This window comes from Callorhinus ursinus, unplaced genomic scaffold (genome assembly GCF_003265705.2).
Source record: "Callorhinus ursinus isolate GAN/ISIS: 27379988/994484 unplaced genomic scaffold, GSC_fseal_2.0 scaffold18, whole genome shotgun sequence".
In the NCBI taxonomy this organism is placed as follows: Eukaryota; Metazoa; Chordata; class Mammalia; order Carnivora; family Otariidae; genus Callorhinus; species Callorhinus ursinus.
In genome coordinates this window covers 18938404-18956569 of record NW_027397080.1, presented here as the reverse complement: position 1 = coordinate 18956569, position 18166 = coordinate 18938404, and the positions used below count along the sequence as shown (strand labels likewise).

General features: G+C 46.0%; 2 protein-coding genes across 7 annotated transcripts in view; one reads left to right on the top strand and one right to left on the bottom strand.

Moving 5' to 3' along the window:
• STPG1 (sperm tail PG-rich repeat containing 1) overlaps positions 1-4848 on the bottom strand; it is a 50874-nt gene extending 46026 nt beyond the window's left edge. For 2 of the 6 annotated variants that reach the window (XM_025855668.2, XM_073903177.1), the window contains exons 1-3: positions 4728-4848; positions 3381-3465; positions 1765-1883 (exon numbers count right to left, since the gene is read on the bottom strand). The gene's annotated coding sequence lies outside the window, so the exon portion shown is untranslated. Of the gene's footprint in view, positions 1-849; positions 982-1764; positions 1884-3380; positions 3466-4657; positions 4679-4727 lie in introns of those variants that run through there. The other 4 variants (XM_073903175.1, XM_073903173.1, XM_073903174.1 and 1 more) reach the window with 4 other exon arrangements.
• A 1405-nt stretch (positions 4849-6253) lies between these two features.
• NIPAL3 (NIPA like domain containing 3) overlaps positions 6254-18166 on the top strand; it is a 55560-nt gene continuing 43647 nt past the window's right edge. The window contains exons 1-2 of the mRNA XM_025856066.2: positions 6254-6366; positions 10822-11145. Of these exons, the coding sequence (XP_025711851.1) occupies positions 11053-11145 (93 nt within the window). The 5' untranslated portion in view covers positions 6254-6366; positions 10822-11052. The remainder of the gene's footprint in view (positions 6367-10821; positions 11146-18166) is intronic.

Below are 18166 nucleotides of genomic sequence, written 5' to 3'. Positions count from 1 at the left end.
ATTTTATAAATGTATCCTTATCAAGATAATTGACATACAATATAATTCATTGGTTCTAAGTGTACAATTTTAAGTTTTGGTGAATGTTTACAATTGTGTCAAATACCATCACAATTCACACACAAATACAGCCATCATCCCAAAGGGTTTCCTGTGTTTCTTTGCCTTCAACACCCTCCCAACCATGGCATCTAGCAACTACTGCTTTGCTTTCTGTCCCAACAATTGCCTTTTCTAGAATGTCATATATATATAATCATACAGTATGTACCGTTCTGTAACTTTTTTCACACAAAGCTTTTAAGATTCTTCCACATCGATGTGTGTAGCAGTAGGTTGTTCCAATTGCTATACATCCTGACCAACACTTGTTTGATAAGTTTGATTCACTTTAGGCATTCTAGTGGTTGAATGGTAGTATCTCACTGTCATGGTCATCATCAATCAGTCCAATACTTGAGGAGAACCTTCTTCCTATTCCTGAACTTTATCTGTGCAGGTCCCTCCTCTGTGGCATTTTTCCCTATAGATCCCAACCTCTCTGGGCTCCCCGAACTCTGATTTCTATCTCCCCAACCCAGAAAGCTGGACTTTGTTTGGGTCCCCTCTCCCTGAACGGTGGCCTGGAAACTGCCCCCAGCAGGAAGCTCGGGTAACTGCAGGGCTCGCCTTGTTTTTCCTTTCTGAGGAAATGCCAAACCAAGCTATCTTATGTCTAAAACCAGTTGCTTCATGGGAGTCTGGGTTTTAGTTGTTAACAGCAGGAGCAGGATTCAGTTTCCATAGCAGTTAATCTTTCATGGACAGATGAGTTCTATTTCGCCCATCTTTTTTTCCTCAAGCACTCACGTCATTTATTGACAAAGGAAGGACTGAACGAATGATGGCGTGCTCTACCAATCCTTTCCACCTTCAGTGTTTGTTCCTCACTTGACTCTCTCACAGCGGCAATGCTCAAGCTTCTCTGCATAACACTCTATACTGAAATTTTAATATTTACGAGAGTTATTGGCAACACACTCCAAGAAGCTGAGAGATTCAAAGCACCAGAAATCAATAATGCTCACAGCAACACTGCCACTCCAGTATAAAAATGTCTTTTAGGATCTATAAAAGCACCCACCATTCCCTTACCACCCTACAGTGCTGTGTTGTTGTCTTAGTACTTCTACTAAGTACTTAGTACTTCTACCATCTACTTCCCTAGCTATAATAAAGCTCTTATTTTAAAAACGCACTAATGAGGTGAGCACAGCTTAATGTTCAAATTCGGCAAATCACCGTGTTGTATGCCTGAAACTAATGTAACATTGTTTATCAACTACACTCAAACAAATAGTTTAATTAAAAAATAAATAAATGAGGGTGCCTGGGTGGCCCAGTTGTTGAGCGTATGCCTTCGGCTCAGGTCATGATCCCAGGGCCCTGGGATCGAGCCACACATCAGGCTCCTTGCTCAGGGGGAAAGCCTGCTTCTCCCTCTCCCACTCTCCCTGCTTATGTTCCCTCTCTTGCTGTCTCTCTCTCTGTTAAAAAATAAATAAAATCTTAAAATATATAAATAAATGATAAATTAAAATGCACTAATATGTTAGAACTACAAGTGATTAGAAAAACTTTAAGCTTCCTATTACAGTGGTGATATAGGCACCTTATCAATTTTTGGAAAAGGTAAGAAATTAAAAAAACTTTCTAAAACAATCCACAACCCTACCACCTAAAGACAACACTATTGATAATGCTTTCCAGCGTTGGTATACATACCTGTGAAGCCAGGATGAGAGCGGGTGCAGCCCAGGTGTGAACAGAGCACTGCCCAAATGTGCCCTACTGGCAAAGTTCCTCGTGTCACTGTTCATGACAGGATGTCATGGGCCTAGAATCTCGAAAAAGAGTAATGAAGATATACCACCTTCCTTATCAATGGCATATGTCCAAGCAACTCCCAGGTGAGCACCTGTACAGTAAATCAAGAGTATCCCTGGGTTCAAGGTTATGCTCTGCCACTTACTAGTTCTGATTCTAGATGAGTTACTTCATCTTTTGAGCCCACTGCCCCCTCCATCAACTGAGAATGATAACAACAGTACTTTCTTCTCAAGGTGCTTATGGATTAAATACAATGACCCAGGGGCACCTGGGTGGCTTAGTCATTAAGTGTCTGCCTTCGGCTCAGATCATGATCCCAGGGTCCTGGGATGGAGCCCCGCATCTGGCTCCCTGCTCCGCAGGAAGCCTGCTTCTCCCTCTCCCATTCCCCCTGCTTGTGTTCCCTCTCTCACTGTCTCTCTTTCTGTCAAATAAATGAATAAAATTAAAATAAATAAATAAATAAATAAATCCTTCTTTAAAAAAAATAAATAAATACAATGATCCATATAATGAAGTAGATGCTGCTGCCTGGTCCACAGTAGGCTTTTATGAATATTAGGTTTTAACACATGCACAGGAATAATGTAGTAACAGCTTAAAATGATAGCTATCATTTATTGAACTTACAGTCTTAAATACCTTGTACAGAATACTTCATGCTGTCCTTATAACAATCCAGTGAGGTATTATCCTCATTTTATAGGTAAGAAAACTGAAGTTTAGAGGGAGGAGTTAAGTGACTTGCTCAAGGTCACACCAGAAGTAAGAGGTGGAATCAGGTTTTGAACCTAGGAAGCCTGACTTCTGCTCACTCTTAACCAATATCATACCCGCTAAGGCAGCAAACACTAAATGTTAACATGCTCAGTTTTGACATTTGGCAGCCCTAAGTGGATATGGTTGGTTTTTTAGGGTTCAGAATTTCAGAAGCCCGCCAGCACTTTAGGGTTCGGGTTAATTACATCACAGTTTTCAAAATATAAAGCAAATATTTGAGGCCGTCGAATTTTCACAGAATGCTGGGCTTCCCCAGAACTCAGTTTGAAAATTCTTGAGGCAGTTCACTGGTGGGTAGTTCCAGTTACTAGAAAGTTCCTGCCTGTGTCAAAGCTGATTCATGTTTTTGCCCCTTCACTCATCCTGACTCCACCCCTTGGAGTCAGCCTGGAGTAAATCTCACCCCTCTTCCGCATTGGTGATTTTCAAAACGCAAGTCACAGCCTACAGTCTTTTGCGAAGTTTTTGTCATGTGTGTATGTGCTGGACCACAATATAAAATGCATTTCTTTTTTTTATTATTTTTTTTAAAGATTTTATTTATTTATTGGACAGAGAGGGACAGCGAGAGCAGGAACACAAGCAGGGGGAGTGGGAGAGGGAGAAGCAGGCTTCCCGCGGAGCAGGGAGCCAGATGTGGGGCTCGATCCCAGGACCCTGGGATCATGACCCGAGCCGAAGGCAGACGCTTAACGACTGAGCCACCCAGGCGCCCAAAATGCATTTCTTACCATGGGTCACATCAAAAAGTTTGAAAGCCACGGTTGTATATGACTATTCTTCAAGTATTTGAAGGCAGCTGTCATATCCCACCACCTAAAGACATGGGACATTTTCAGCATCTGCAATTCCTCCTTGTAGCATGGGGATTTTTTCCTTCCCTATGCTGGGTATCATCTTTTGGCCCTGTCATCAAATTCATCTGGGTCTCTCATCAAACTGTCTTAGGGATGTATTCCTTAGCCACTCTCTCTTAAGGAGCACCACGGCTCTCTCTCTACCCCTGACCCTGCCTTATGTTTCTCAATGCACTTTTTACTACCCAAAATCACATATTATATGTACTTCTTTGTTTATGGTCTCCCCAAAAGAATAGAATCCTCACTAAATCCCCAGTCTGTTTCCTGGCACATAGTAGTTACTCAATAACATCTGTGTAATGAATGAATACCAGGGGTAGATATATTCTAGCCATAATGCATACTGATGTAGTCATAATACAACTCTTTCCTTTGGGAGCTACATTCTGTAAGGATTTAACTCACCTGACTGTAAATACAAATGTGTTTCCACTCTGCTATATGTTTAAAAAAAAACCCTTTATCATTTATGTTATAGTATTATCACATATTTTATACATTTATACATGCATATCAATGTGCAGTGTATGTCAACGCATACCAAATCATGTATACTGTTACCTTATGTGGAATTTTACGGTATTTGCATGAGCAGTTTTGAGGACATGAGATTTTTATCAATTCAGTTATACAAAATGCTATGGTGCATCTTGAAAGTATTTTACATTTTTCAAAGCGCACTCAGGGAAATAATCCACTTCATACTTTTCCTATGAGAACCTAAGAAAGCATGTCAGAGAGCGAGAAGGAGCTTTAGCAGCCGGGAGAAGGAGCTTTAGCAGCCGGCTAGTGACCACTAAATTCCAATCTTACCCTTTCATTTTACAGATGGATAAACTGAGGCGCAGGGCAGGGAAGATTTTGCTAAGCCTCCCCTCCCGCCCCCCCTCCCCCCCCTCCCCCCCACCGGAGCGGACCCAGGGTTAGAACTCAGCTCTTTTTCATCCACCCACTGCCCGGCACCAGAGCCCCCATCTGTGTGTATATTTGCAGAGGCAGAGGGGATTCAGGTGGCCACGCCCCTCACAGGAGCCCCATGGGGAGGGCACCCCGCGATAATCAGCACCCCTTTAGGTGGGGGCTTTGAGGGCACACCATCAGGGAGGTGCACCTCCGACTGCGGTTTCTTCCCACCATGGAGCACCAACCAGCGCGCACCCAGCAGGTCCTCCTCCCCACGACCCTGCCACCGGTTCCCAGACAGGAACTGCCTCCTACCTCTTTGGGTCTCCCTGGGCTGAATCTGGGTTACCCAGCCTTCCCGTCGCTATGGAAACCACCGGCCTAACATTCTAGAGTCCCCCTTTAGGCCGCCTCCTGAGTAACTAGCCAATGGTTTCCTGTTTCTTTAGAGTGAAAAGTTGTTGGCCAATCGTTAGAGGCGTTTCAAAAAAAAAAAAAAAACAACCAAACCAAAAAAAACAAAAAACAAAACCTTAGGGAAACTGCCAGAATTTTAGGGTTCGGGTTAATTACATCAGAACTAGTGTGGAAACTTAATAGGGGGTTATCTAAATGACTCCTCAAATATCTTGTGATAGACCAAGAACCTTAGAATTTTGTCTATCAGGAAATCCTAGTTAGAAGACAACGACTAACATTCATCCAAGCCCTGTGTATAATAGTAAAAGAAAAAAGATTGATACGGGCAACGATACAAGGACAGACATACAGTGTTCCTTGAATCCCCCCTTTACAAGCTTCAGAGCAGTCACAGTGAAGTTGTCACTCCCCTGCTCAGAACGCGCAGTGGCCCCGCATAAGTTTAGGATGAATCCAAACCTCTGTCCCTGGCCCGTCCTCTGATGGCAGCTCGTACCACCCCACGCCCCAGAAAAATCTTGCACCAGCCACGCTGTCCTTTGGGTAGTTCCTACGAAATGCCAACCTCGTTCTGCTCTCAGGTGTTCCCTCTGAGCTCTCTCTGCCTCCAGATCTGAACCAAAACTGGCTCTTTCTCCTCCTTGGGGTCTGGGCCCAAATGATCTGTAAAATGGGCATGAGGTCAAAGTCTCACTCAGGGGGTTATTGCGAGGATCTGAAATGAGATGCGTGTAAGTGAAAAAGTGTAAGCTCCAAGCACGTGTTGATTACATTTATTGCTTACTGTATACAGTTGTACATTACCGAAGCACTCATCAAGTGCTAGGCTCACTAGGAGACCTTAGGCATTGCGGAGCGGCGGACGCGCTGGGAGGGTTGGCACATAGCGCAGCCAACAGGTGTTAGGGGAGGGCCCGCAAGGGAATTGTATATGCACCCCACCCCACCCCCCGAGTACTCAAGAAGGCTTTGCGGGGAGCCGGGTCTTGAGGGACGTAAAGGATTTGAAGGCATGGTGAGAGTATAAGGTGGAGGAACAGCAGAAGCAAAGCCCGGGAGGTGGCGCTGAGAATTGGAAGATGGACTCCAGGCAGGCTGCCCACCTGTCGGGCAGGGGAGGTGAGCAGTCACCCGAGCTCTCCAGGACAGGCAGCGGGGGCGGGGTTGTTCTAATGTCCTTGGCGCGGCCACTAGAGGGGATCCCCTCCAGGTGAGCGCAAAGCTCGAGAGGGAGGCCCCGCCCCGAGGCGCCCCACTACGCTTCAAGCAAGCTTTGCGGCGCAGCCAATAGCCGGAGGCCGTCCCGCCCACCCACTCCTCGCAACCACTCGCCTGCACGAAGTCCCCGCCAGCTTCTGACTGGCAGGCGGCCTGGCAAATCAAATCGTGGCCTTTGAAAGCAAAACACTGCCGCACTCGGGCAGCTCCTGAGTTGAGGAAGGAATGAAGGAGGCTGTGCCTCCGGGTTGCGCGGAGAGTCCAAGTCATTTCTCAGAAACCTGAGATAGGTGGGCCTTAGAGGAGACACCGCCCGGTGAGTAGTGATTAAACCTGAGACAGGGGGGACTTTTAATCAGCCTTCGTTTTTTCAGGAAAGGTAATGCATTTGGAATCATCTGACGCCGCCTAGTACAAATACCCTTCCTTCTTGCTGTCACCAGCCTTGCGGGTCTGAGTCTCGCTGCCTCGGAATGGTTTTTTTCCCCGTTTTTGCAGGGGGGCATGGGTTTGCCTTAATATAGGTGATGGCAGGCTTTACCAAATCAGGAAGTGAAATGCAGTAACTTTGCCAAAATTATTCCTCTACACGCCGGCTCGGGCTTCCTGGCAATAGCCGATGGTGGAGTTAGCAGGTGGATACGGGGAGGCATTCTTGATCTACATTGTCTGCTGGAAGTTATAGTTTCCAGCTCAATGGGAGGGGAGGACTGTAACCCAGGAAAAGGAAAGGGCTTGGCGTAACTGGCACTCACCACCAGCCAGAAGCCCAATCGTCAGGTGGTGGGAAAGGGCGTGTTTTATTGTTTTTCAGATAGAGCCAAATTCTTTTTTTTATAATTTTTTATTGTTATGTTAATCACCATACATTACATCATTAGGTTTTTTTTTAAGATTTTATTTATTTATTTGACAGAGAGAGAGACAGCGAGAGAGGGAACACAAGCAGGGGGAGTCGGAGAGGGAGAGCAGGTTTCCCGCCGAGGAGGGAGCCTGATGTGGGACTGGATCCCAGGACCCTGGGATCATGACCTGAGCCGAAGGCAGACGCTTAACGACTGAGCCACCCAGGCGCCCACATCATTAGTTTTTGATGTAGTGTTCCATGATTCATTGTTTGTGCATAACACCCAGTGCTCCACGCAGAATGTGCCCTCTTTAATACTATTCACCAGGCTAACCCATCCCCCCACCCCCCTCCCCTCTAGAACCCTCAGTTTGTTTTTCAGAGTCCATTGTCTCTCATGGTTCGTCTCTCCCTCTGACTTACTCCCCTTCACTCTTCCCCTCCTGCTATCTTCTTTTTTTTTCCCTTAACATATATTGCATTATTTGTTTCAGAAGTACAGATCTGTGATTCAACAGTCTTGCACAATTCACAGCGCTCACCATAGCACATACCCTCCCCAATGTCTATCACCCAGCCACCCCATCCCTCCCACCCCCCACCACTCCAGCAACCCTCAGTTTGTTTCCTGAGATTAAGAATTCCTCGTATCAGTGAGGTCATATGATACATGTCTTTCTCTGATTGACTTATTTCACTCAGCATAACACCCTCCAGTTCCATCCATGTCGTTGCAAATGGCAAGATCTCGTTACTTTTGATGGCTGCATAATATTCCATTGTGTATATATACCACTTCTTCTTTATCCATTCATCTGTCGATGGACATCTTGGCTCTTTCCACAGTTTGGCTATTGTGGACATCGCTGCTATAAACATTGGGGTGCACATATCCCTTTGGATCCCTACATTTGTATCTTTGGGGTAAATACCCAGTAGTGCAATTGCTGGATCGTATGGTAGCCAGATAGAGCCAAATTCTAATACAAACCCTACTCTTAGCAGCCATGAGCTGTGGTCCTCTCATCTGTCCAACCTGCTCTGTGGGTTGGTGAAATAATTCATTGAGATAAGGTCGGGGGGTGGAATGGAAGCAAGTACCTAGAATTATCTTTACTTTTTTGAGTCAATGACCCTGTTCTTATTGATGGCTGTGAGGGCCTCAGAATTAAGGGGTCGCTTGCCTCTTGGGCATATGTCTCAGGGTTGTGAGTTCAAGCGCCCATGTTGAAAAAAAAAAAAAAAAAGACTTTGTAGTAGAATCCAAATTTGTATGGATTTTTTTTTTTTTTTTTTTTTTACTGTTCGAGGACCTCAGAGAAAGCCTTAGCACTCTGGTAAGGTGCTCTGGCCATGCCTCCCAGAACCCTAGGAGCATATACTTCATCTTTCTTCCTTATTTGGTAGAAAAGCTTGACCTGTGCTAAAAATTATCCAGCCCGATAAAGTTAACAATGACAGTCCGAATTAGTGTCATTGCCGATTTGTGCTGAAAAAGTGCTTTGAAGGCAGAAAAGGAGATTCACTAGGTAAACAGTGTGTGCCTTAAAAGGGAGAACAACTTGCAAAGGTTCCTGCAAAGCTTTCTGTCCTAACTCCTACCTAGCTGAGGGAAAGCCTCCTGCCTTTGCAGGGGATGCCTCAGAGGCCTTTGCCCTGAGGCAAAGAGGGAAGCTGCTTTTTAAAAGGGAATTAAATGACTGCAACAACTCCACAAACAAAAGCAAAAACAGAAACCCACCTGAACAAAGCAGCTGGTCCAAAGAAGGTTAGGAGGCCTGGGTTTCCATCACCCCATTGGCATGTCCTCAAGGCCTGTTTGCTTTCTCTGACATCCTGTAGGCGGGGCTGGCTACAGCTGTTGTATCTGGAGTTGTGGTTGATTAGGCCTGAGTGAGCCATTCCATTCTAGACTTCCAGCTGCCCCAGGTGTTCCACAGGCCTACCTTTAGCCAGTCAGTAGGTATGTTTGGAGGTCACCATGCCGGGCTCTGGGCCGGAACTTGGCAAGCTGCAACTGAACAGGGGATTCAGCAGACACCCTCCCAGTTTGGGCTCCAGTGCCCCTTCAGGTCCAGGCCAGGTTGAAAGCCTGCAAGGGTCTCTCGGAGGTCTCTCCCCGGGCCACTCTTTACTATATTCAAAACATTAAAATACATAAATTTAACACCGTCATGCTCTTCACCCACACAAAGAAGTATAGTGAAGAATAATTACACTTTTCACAAGATTGCAAATATTCATAGGTCTTTACAGTCAGGGAGGTCTGGTTCTGGGATGTGAGTTATAAAATTGTCTGATGAGTGTACCTTGTATATATTGTATATATGTACCATATGTATATGTGTATATATATAATTAAGGTATTGAATATACAGCGAATGTATAATGTCATCTGGAGGCAGCAGCAATAATTTAATTTTGAGGCCCTTCAACAAAGTGAGACCTGAGCCAAATGGTCTTCTTGGCTGCCCCGGTGCTAAGCCCTGCATCCAGTGTCTCCTAGATGCTGGACACAGTGTTAGCCCTGTGACATATGACTGTGCTGTTCACCCCAGGAACGAGGATTCCTGGGGGTGGGGCTAGATAACAGAAGGAACTGGAAGTTACAGCACTCAGAGGCAACTTTCTAAAGCCTTAGGAGCATAGCAGAGGCTGCATCTGTTTGACACATAGTAAGCCTTCCATAAATATTTGTTGCATGAATGCATGGAAGAAAGGAATATCTGTGGGTAAATTCAATAATTAAACTGATGAGAATAAAATTAATACTAATAATAGCTGCCATTCATTGGCCATTTGCTGTGCATGCATTTTACACGCATTATTTCATCAAATTCTCACAACAACTCTGAGGGGTGAGATAGGAATGTTATTTGTATTTTACAGCAGAGGAAACTGCCTGGAAGGTTAAATGACTTGGCCAAGGCAAACAGGTAGCATATAACAGATCAAAAGCTATAACATTTTTATATTAAAATAAACATTGAGTGGTGTCTGGGTGGGCTCAGTCAGTTAACCATCTGACTCTTGATCTCAGCTCAGGTCTTAATCTCAGGGCTGTGAGTTCAAGCACCCACGTTGAAAAAAAAAACAAACAGACTTTGTAGTAGAATCCAAATTTGTATGGATTTTTTTTTTTTTTTTTTTTTTTTTTTTTTTACTGTATGAGGACCTCAGAGATAGCCTTAGCACTGTAGTAAGGTGCTCTGGCCATGCCTCCCAGAACCCTAGGAGCATATACTTCATCTTTCTTCCTTATTTCGTAGAAAAGCTTGACCTGTGCTAAAAATTATCAGCCCGATAAAGTGAACAATGACAGTCTGAATTACTGTCATTGCCGATTTTACTTGAGGCCACATTATTACCCCCACTTTACAGATGAGGCACCTGAGTCTCCCAGAGCTGATGTGATCCGGTTACATGGGTCTTCTCTCGGCACCCACTGTTACCTCACCTGTGCTCGACTGACCCTGGGTAGCAGCTCAGTTCTTCCACCACCCGCAGAGATAGCTTTTCTTCTCATTCTTTCTTCCCTAAGAACACAGATGGTTCCTGTTTTGTGGCAGCAGGATATTTTTTTGGAGGCCCGCAGAGGTAGACAAGGGCAGTATCCCACCTCTTATGTGTAGGGGAGCCTCTGGAAAAGGTAGGATTTAAATTAGGATGTGATGGGAGGAAAGAAACAGGGGGGAAGAGAAAAGGTGAGTTTTATGGGGGGGGCGGGGGGGAGGAAAGGTTCTGAGGTAGATGAGCCACATCTTTATTAAGGGAGCCAAAGGCATGATACAATTTTTTTAAGGGCTTCACTTCTCATGATAGGTTGTTTTTTGTCCTCATAGTATTCCCTCCTCGGGTAACAAAGATGGGCTCTGTGTCACATTGTACATGCCTTTTTTTTAATGCTCCTCCCCACCCCCCTAGAGCACCACCAGGATAAGGAATTGCACCCTTGTCCGTCTGCTTGGGAGAGACAGAACTTGGCACTTCTCTGCGTGGAGGTGAGGGAGAAGCTGTCAGCCAGCCAAAAGAGCCTTGAAGTCCTCCGATGGCTGGTGGGAGGAGGTGAACACCGCCAGGGAAGATGGTCTCCGGTTTTGGCCCCGCGTAGCAACAGCTCCCCGCCCAGGGCCAGGGATGTGCCTCTAGAGCACCATGGACCGAGCCCACAGCGCAGCCCTGCAGCTGCACCAGCTGCCGCCCACAAGCAGCGCCGACCCGCTCAGCGAGCTTTCCTTCTCCTACAAGGCAAGAGCTTTTGTGGTTTTGAACTGTTGTGTTTTTCTAACAAGAGAGTAACACAGCATAGCGCTGGCTAACAGATGTGTCCAGGGGCTGTGTGCCTGTCACTGGCAGAAACGGGCAGCGCTCCCCCCCCCGTAGGAGAACGTGTAATCCAGAGGAAAGACACGCTCATGGAAATACATAAAAATAGGGGGTTAGAGAAAGACATAAAAATTGCAAGGTAGAGAAATATTTTTAAAAGGATGCTTTCCCACTTGGAAGATCTGTTGTTGTTGTTGTTTAAATCACCTACTCTGTTACTTGGAGACAAGCTTTGTTCATATTTCAGGATATTTCCTTCCTGTCTTTTTTTTGGTGTTACACATTTGGGACCAGATTGTACAGAAAGTTTTGCATCTTGGTTGTTTCACTTAAGCCTGTGTGTGGGGTATTTCCCCATGTGGTGATTTAACGCATACTTTTTTTAATTTTTTTTAAAGACTTTATTTATTTATTTGAGAGAGAGAGAATGAGAGATAGAGAGCACGAGAGGGAAGAGGCTCAGAGGGAGAAGCAGACTCCCTGCTGAGCAGGGAGCCTGATGCGGGACTCGATCCCAGGACTCCAGGATCATGACCTGAGCCGAAGGCAGTCGCTTAACCGACTGAGCCACCCAGGCACCCCACGCATACTTTAAAAAAAAAAAAAATTTTATTTATTTGACAGAGAGAGAGAGACAGCGAGAGAGGGGAACACAAGCAGGGGGAGGGGCAGAGGGAGAAGCAGGCTTCCCGCGGAACAGGGAGCCCGATGTGGGGCTCAATCCCAGGATCCCGGGATCGTGACCTGAGCGGAAGGCAGATGTTTAATGACTGAGCCCCCCCAGGTGCCCCTAACGCATACTTTTTGAATGATTGCCCAATAATCTGTTGAGTTGCCATATCAAAATTTTCTGGACAGATTCCCTATTGCTGGCTGTTCAGGTTGTTTCTAAGCTGGGGTGACTGTAAACAGTGCTGCTGCGCATGCTCCTTTGCTATTTCTAAGAATTGGCTGGCCTGGCAGAGGGGGTCTGGTGCCTGGTGAGCGAGGCCACACATGCCAGAGCATCAAGCATACAGAACATAAGAAAATACAGTTAATACAGTTGGTTCTGTGATGAATGGATGCCAAATAGACAAAAACAGAATCTAAGAAAACACAGAACACTCTCCCAGATGAGGCTTCTAGTAAGTTTCCATTTTAATTACAAATTAACTCAGTTACTTATTACAGAAATACCTTCGTGCCAGAGCAGAGATAAATCAATCATGGTGACTCTACCAACAAGAAGAACTGAGGTGGGAGGAGGCGCCTGGGGGGCACAGTGGGTTAAGCTTCTGACTCTTGGTTTCGGCTGAGGTCCTGATCTCAGCGTTGTGACATCAGACCCGCGTTGGGCTCTGCACTCAGCATGGAGTCGGCTTCAGACTCTCTCTCCGCCCCCCCCCGCCCCTCCCTGCTGTGTGTGCACGCGCGCTCTCAAATAAATAAATCTTTAAAAAAAATAAAATAAAAAAGAATTGAGGTGGGAGACAAACACATGGGCAAAGTTAGGAACTAACTGAAGTTCCAGGGGCGGGGGGTGGATAAAGGGAAGAAGACCTGGGTTCCAATCCCTACTCTGCTTCTTCCTAGCTGTGTCGTTGGACATATGGCTTAGCCTCTCAGAGCTTCTGTTATGGGTAGAATGGTGTAGTAATACCTCCCTCCATCCCTCATCCCTGCAATCATGTGGATCAATGAAAAAGCACCTAGCCCATGCAGGAGGCAGAAGTGCCAGTCATTACAAAGAGGAGCAGATGAAGGTGCTTAAAGCAGAGGAAGGTGTACTTAATTCTGCCTGGGGAAGTTGTTTTCCTCCTTCTTGATTTTGTTATGGCTATTTTGGTTGCAAGGAATAAAAACCCATTTCAGAGGCGATGAGGCAAAAGAAAAAACTATTAGAAGACTACAGGGTAGCTCCTAGAACCAGAGGTAGCAAGGACAGTGGAGATTGGAAGGATCGGGACTCTTAGCCCACCCTGGAAGGAGGGAAGACCTGATTGGCCAGCTTGAGTCAGGTGTCTACCCTGGTCCAATCTGTGGCGGGCAGGGGGGTGGAGTCACACAGCGAACAGGTTTCTAGGGGTTCCGTGCCTGTGGGTGGCCCTCAGTGGAAGGTGGTTATATGGGCTGGGCAGGCAGCCCCGAAGTCATCTATCTTTGGGGCAAGGAAAACATTAAGAGGGCTCAAGTCCAACTCGATCAGTGGGGTGAAGTCAGTAGCAAGCCGTTTGCCCTGAATGGCAGCCCTGCTCTCTGCCCTGGTTGTTGGGGTGGGTGGGGTGGGGTGTGGTGTGGTGTGGAGGGGGGATTTGTGAAAGAGAGGCCAGGAGGCCAGCTGCCCAGAAGGCAGCGTAGCCTGGGGTCCCTGGAGGCTTGGCCTCAGCCCGGAAGAGTCGGGCTTCAGTCTCTTCTATTCAGCAAACAGGCATTTCAGCTGAGCACCTGCTGTCCATGCCTGGGAGGGGGCTCTATAAATAATTGAGCTATCTCTTCCCGGAAGGGGTTTACAGTCTAGGGAGGGGGAGCTATTTCTGTCAGTACCTTACCCTTCAGGACAGAATTTGATAAAAAGATGGGAGATACAACAGGTGTTAAGAGCATGGCCTTTAGAATCAGAGACCTGGCTTCAAACTCCAGCTTTCTCGCTTTCTATCATTATAACTTGGGGGAAAGCTGTGCAGCTCTTCTGCAGCTCAGCTTTAAATCCATCCTACAGGGGTGGTTACGAGGATGGCCTGAATGTGCAGATGAAGGAAACTGAAGCTGCCTGCACCATCCCCTGTTTCTACTGATAGAAATCCTACCTATCCTTTCAGCTCCAGCTCAGGTATCACCTTTGGCAGTTTTCCTGGCAGGAAAATATAGGTCCTTTATCATGCTTCCGTAGCCAATTCCAATTACTATAGTAATCATCATGATCATAATGGCAGTGAACATTGGTTGAGTGTTTACTATATGGCCGGGACTGTGCTGATCCCCACAAAGCCCCATAAGGTAGATACTATTATAATCCCATTTTACATATTGGGAAACTGGCACAGAGAGGTTAATTAACTTAACACAGTCAATAGCTAGTAAAGCTAGGATTCGAATTGAGTCTGTGCGTTGCCAAGGCCCTTGCTTTTATCCACCAGCTTTTATCCACCACTCCCCGCATTGTGCCAGCCATTCTGCAAGGCCCCTTCTCTCCCTGACATTGGTTATTAAGTGTTGAAATAGCAATCCTGGGGAAGATAATGCCTCCCCTACTGGAGAAGGTAAGTGTCAGGGAGCTGGCCTGAAGCCAGGTTACAGGGCAGCAGAGCCTGGTTCAACCAGACTGATGCATCTCTTGTATTTGAATGTGAGTAATCCTCAGAGCAAGCCAAAATGCAGTTTATACTTAGCTCTTGGCAGTTTCAAGCCCAAGGGATTGTGGGAGGTCAGTTTAAATAGCAAGTGATGACTGGTCTTATCACCGTAGTGTTTACATAGAGGCTCTCGTTGGCAGATGTTGGAACTGGAGATTTGAGCTGGTTTCACTCAGATACCACTATCCAAGCAAGGTTTCCCGCCTCTGTGACCTTTGGCTGCTTTTCTGGAAACCGTTCTTTCCCAGAGTTGCAGCTGATAAAAGATCAATTCTTGGAGCCAGAAGGGTCCTTAGAGCTGTTGCTAATAATAGTGATAATAAAAAAGGAAATTTTAAAAATAATAGTAATGAGCTAGAATTGTGTTAGTATTTTTTTATGTGCTGGGTGGTCTTTCAACACGTGCCTTATATCATATAACGTGACAATCCGTGAGCGTTTACAGTCACTCCATTTTTCAGAGGGGCAGCTGAGGCTCAGAGAGTTACAGTAACTTTCCTGGAGTCACACAGCGGTAAGTGGCAATGGCAGGACCCCAGCCCAGAATTGCTGGTCTTCAACGTCCACGAAGTGACTTTGGTCTTGCTGCCCCACCCTTGACATTGAGGTCTGTTGACGCCACGCCGAGAAAACCCCTGAGTCTGAAACCTTGCTGCCTGCTTCTAGTGTTGCCCTGAGCCTACTTCCCTCACTAGTGGCACTTCCCATTCCGAGACTGCGCTATGAGTACAGTGGCTGGAAGTCCTGGCTTCATGTCCATGTATATTAATAGAGCCTCCTTTATTCTCACAGTGTCCCAATTGGGCCTACCTATGTCCCAAAGACAAGGTTCCTGAGAGTTGGGAGACCTCACTACTACCTCACCTGCAGTATATTGGAGACCAAAGTGTTGGGAGGACCTGATCAGGTCTGGCCTTTTCCCTTTCCTGCTCTGTGACTTTGGCCAAGTCTTGGTCCTTCTCGGATAGTTGAGATCCTCCACTGACAGCAGCCCCCGCTGAGGTATTTGCCTTCAAAATGAGGATGGCCCTTGCCTCCTTCCCCCCGTCCCTTCCACCTCAGTGGACTCTGCCCAGTGAAGTCGAGAGCCAGTTGGGAGCCGGACTAGATGTGGCCTCAGACGCACCCTCCCCATCTGACATTGTGGGTGAAGGAACTCAAGAACCAGAGATATCGCAGGTGAGGGCGCTGGCCTAAGGCCAGCACCAGGTGGTTCTCACAACCCGCCCCTCAGTGGGAAACCGTTGTTTCACTCTGGGACAGAGTCCAGGGTCGAATCCCTGCTCTGGGTTAGCCGTCCACGTACATGTGCTTGTTGAACACTTACCACTTTAGATAACTTCTGTGAACACACCTGGCGTGGTTCCTCTGCAGAAGAGGAACACGGTGGCTTGTCCAGAGGCGGAAGCCACCCAGGCAGGGGCCCTCACTTCCCTCCCTGCCAGCAGACCCAGACACCGCCATTTTACAGTTCTCAAGCTCTGGGCTCTGGAGGAGGGGCTTCAGGTCAGGAGCTCTGCGCACCTCAACTCTTTGGCCAGACACTTGAGGGCTGCTAATAGGTGTGTGTTCAAACTGTGTAACCCCTGGGCCGGTGGCATCGCCTTTGCTTGACTTTAAATGCTCATAAAATTGAACGAAGCACCACTTCACAAGGGCTTGGGGCATAATTAACATTGATGAAGCCCTTTGAAATGCCTGGATGAAAGGGCATTTAATTATATTGCACTGTTACTAACCAGGTCAGTCCGTAGCCAGTCATTATGCATGGAGATGACTGTGCTTGTGGAAATGGCCTTTGAAAGAAACCTCAGCTGCCCATGTCACTGGTGGGAATGGAGCACTTACGAGGCGGGGTTATTTTTTTTCCTAATTCACTTTGCCACCTTTAAAGGACACCTGAGAGAACACAGCAGGAGATGGTCTGGAGGAGTAGTTACCATCAGGAGACTGGAAATCAGGCCTCGAGCCACACAAATCCTCCCCATCCCCACCTTGGGCAAGTTCTTGCACTTCTCTGGGCCTTCCTTTGTTCATGTGTGAAGTCCTTCCGACTTGTGTGCAGAAATTCAGACTCATGATAGTCCCCACTTCGTCGGTTGGTTGTGGCCCAAAGGCAAGGCATGGAAAGGGCTTTGCACCACACCTAACATGTAGGTATGAAAATACTCCAGAAACACCCACCTTTATTATCATAGTAACCTTGCGGGTTAAGTCTTTCAACCATTTATCATTATCGTAGGTAAACTGAGTTTCTGCCTGAGCACCTGTCTGTTCCCCAGATCTCTGCCTCCGTAAGGCTGAGGTCCTTGCTCTGTATTCTTAATGAGCCACCCTTAGTGAAGGGCTTCCTTTGGGGTCTTCAGACTTGACCCTCTAAAGAAACACCGTGTATCGTCTCACTCATTCCTTTGGTTGACATCTGAAACTTAAAACTTGTGTTACAAGTTTATATTTGCAAAGTATGTCATTTCTGGCACATTTTAATACTAGTATTTTTTTTATAGCCCCTGGAATATAAAGCCCACTTGATACCTACCATCAGCCTTCTGAAAAAGCTCTTCCTCAGCAGTTGGAAATTTTACATCATTCCTTTTTCTCCTTAATTTTGTATTTCCCTTATGTTTCCCCCACAGGATTTTGTCCCCAAAGAGTGTCTATCTTTTAACACTTAAACACTTTATGGACACTTATCATACTTCTCTACAAGAAGGAATGTAAAATATGCACTCAAATTTCACTTTTTAATATTTTCTTTGACATAAGGTTTGTGAAATAACAAAAATTCAACTAAGTAAGTTTTGAAGCTCTAACTGGCTTTATTAATTGATTCATGAATCAGGCAGCATCCCATCTAGCAAGTGGAGGGGAGCTCCAAAGGGCTACAGAAAGAGAAGAGGTCTTTTTTTTTTTTTTTTTAAGATTTATTTATTTGAGAGAGTGTGTGTGCATGTGTGTGCAGGGGGCAGGGCAAAGGGAGAGAAAGAAACTGCAGACTCCCGGCTGAGTCCAAAGCCTGGCATTGGGCCCCATCTCATGACCCTGAAATTATGACCTGAGCCAAAATCAAGAGTTGGACACTTAACTGACTGAGCCACCCAGGTGCCCTGAAAGGGAAGAGTTTTTAAACTCAAGACAAAGTTATAAACAGAAAAAAGAATTACTTCAGGTGAAGTGACTTTCCTTTGGGGACAAAAGAGTCTTATTAGATGGATTACCTTATCTTCCTTTGGGGGATAGAGAGGGCCCATGTGACAGATTACCTTATTGGTGCTGATCAGAAGATTCCTGACCAGTTAAGATTACCTTCCTGGAGGAGGTTAGAACTTCAGTAAGGTTAGGTATTTAGGCCCAGTTTGGTGATTTGACTAAGTGATGCCATTTTGGGCCTCAGGCTTTCTTTTTAACAGGTTTGGAAGTACTGACTCAATCCAGAAGTTCTTTATTCATACAATTGAATAAAAGCAATTGGTGAATGCAATATATAGTTTTATAATAATTATTAAGCATAAAATAACATTGTATTAGGAATGAATATCTGAGAAGAATGGGACTTTTTTCCCCCAATATTCAAGAAAAATGTTACTGATTGCTAGAATGAGACAGAT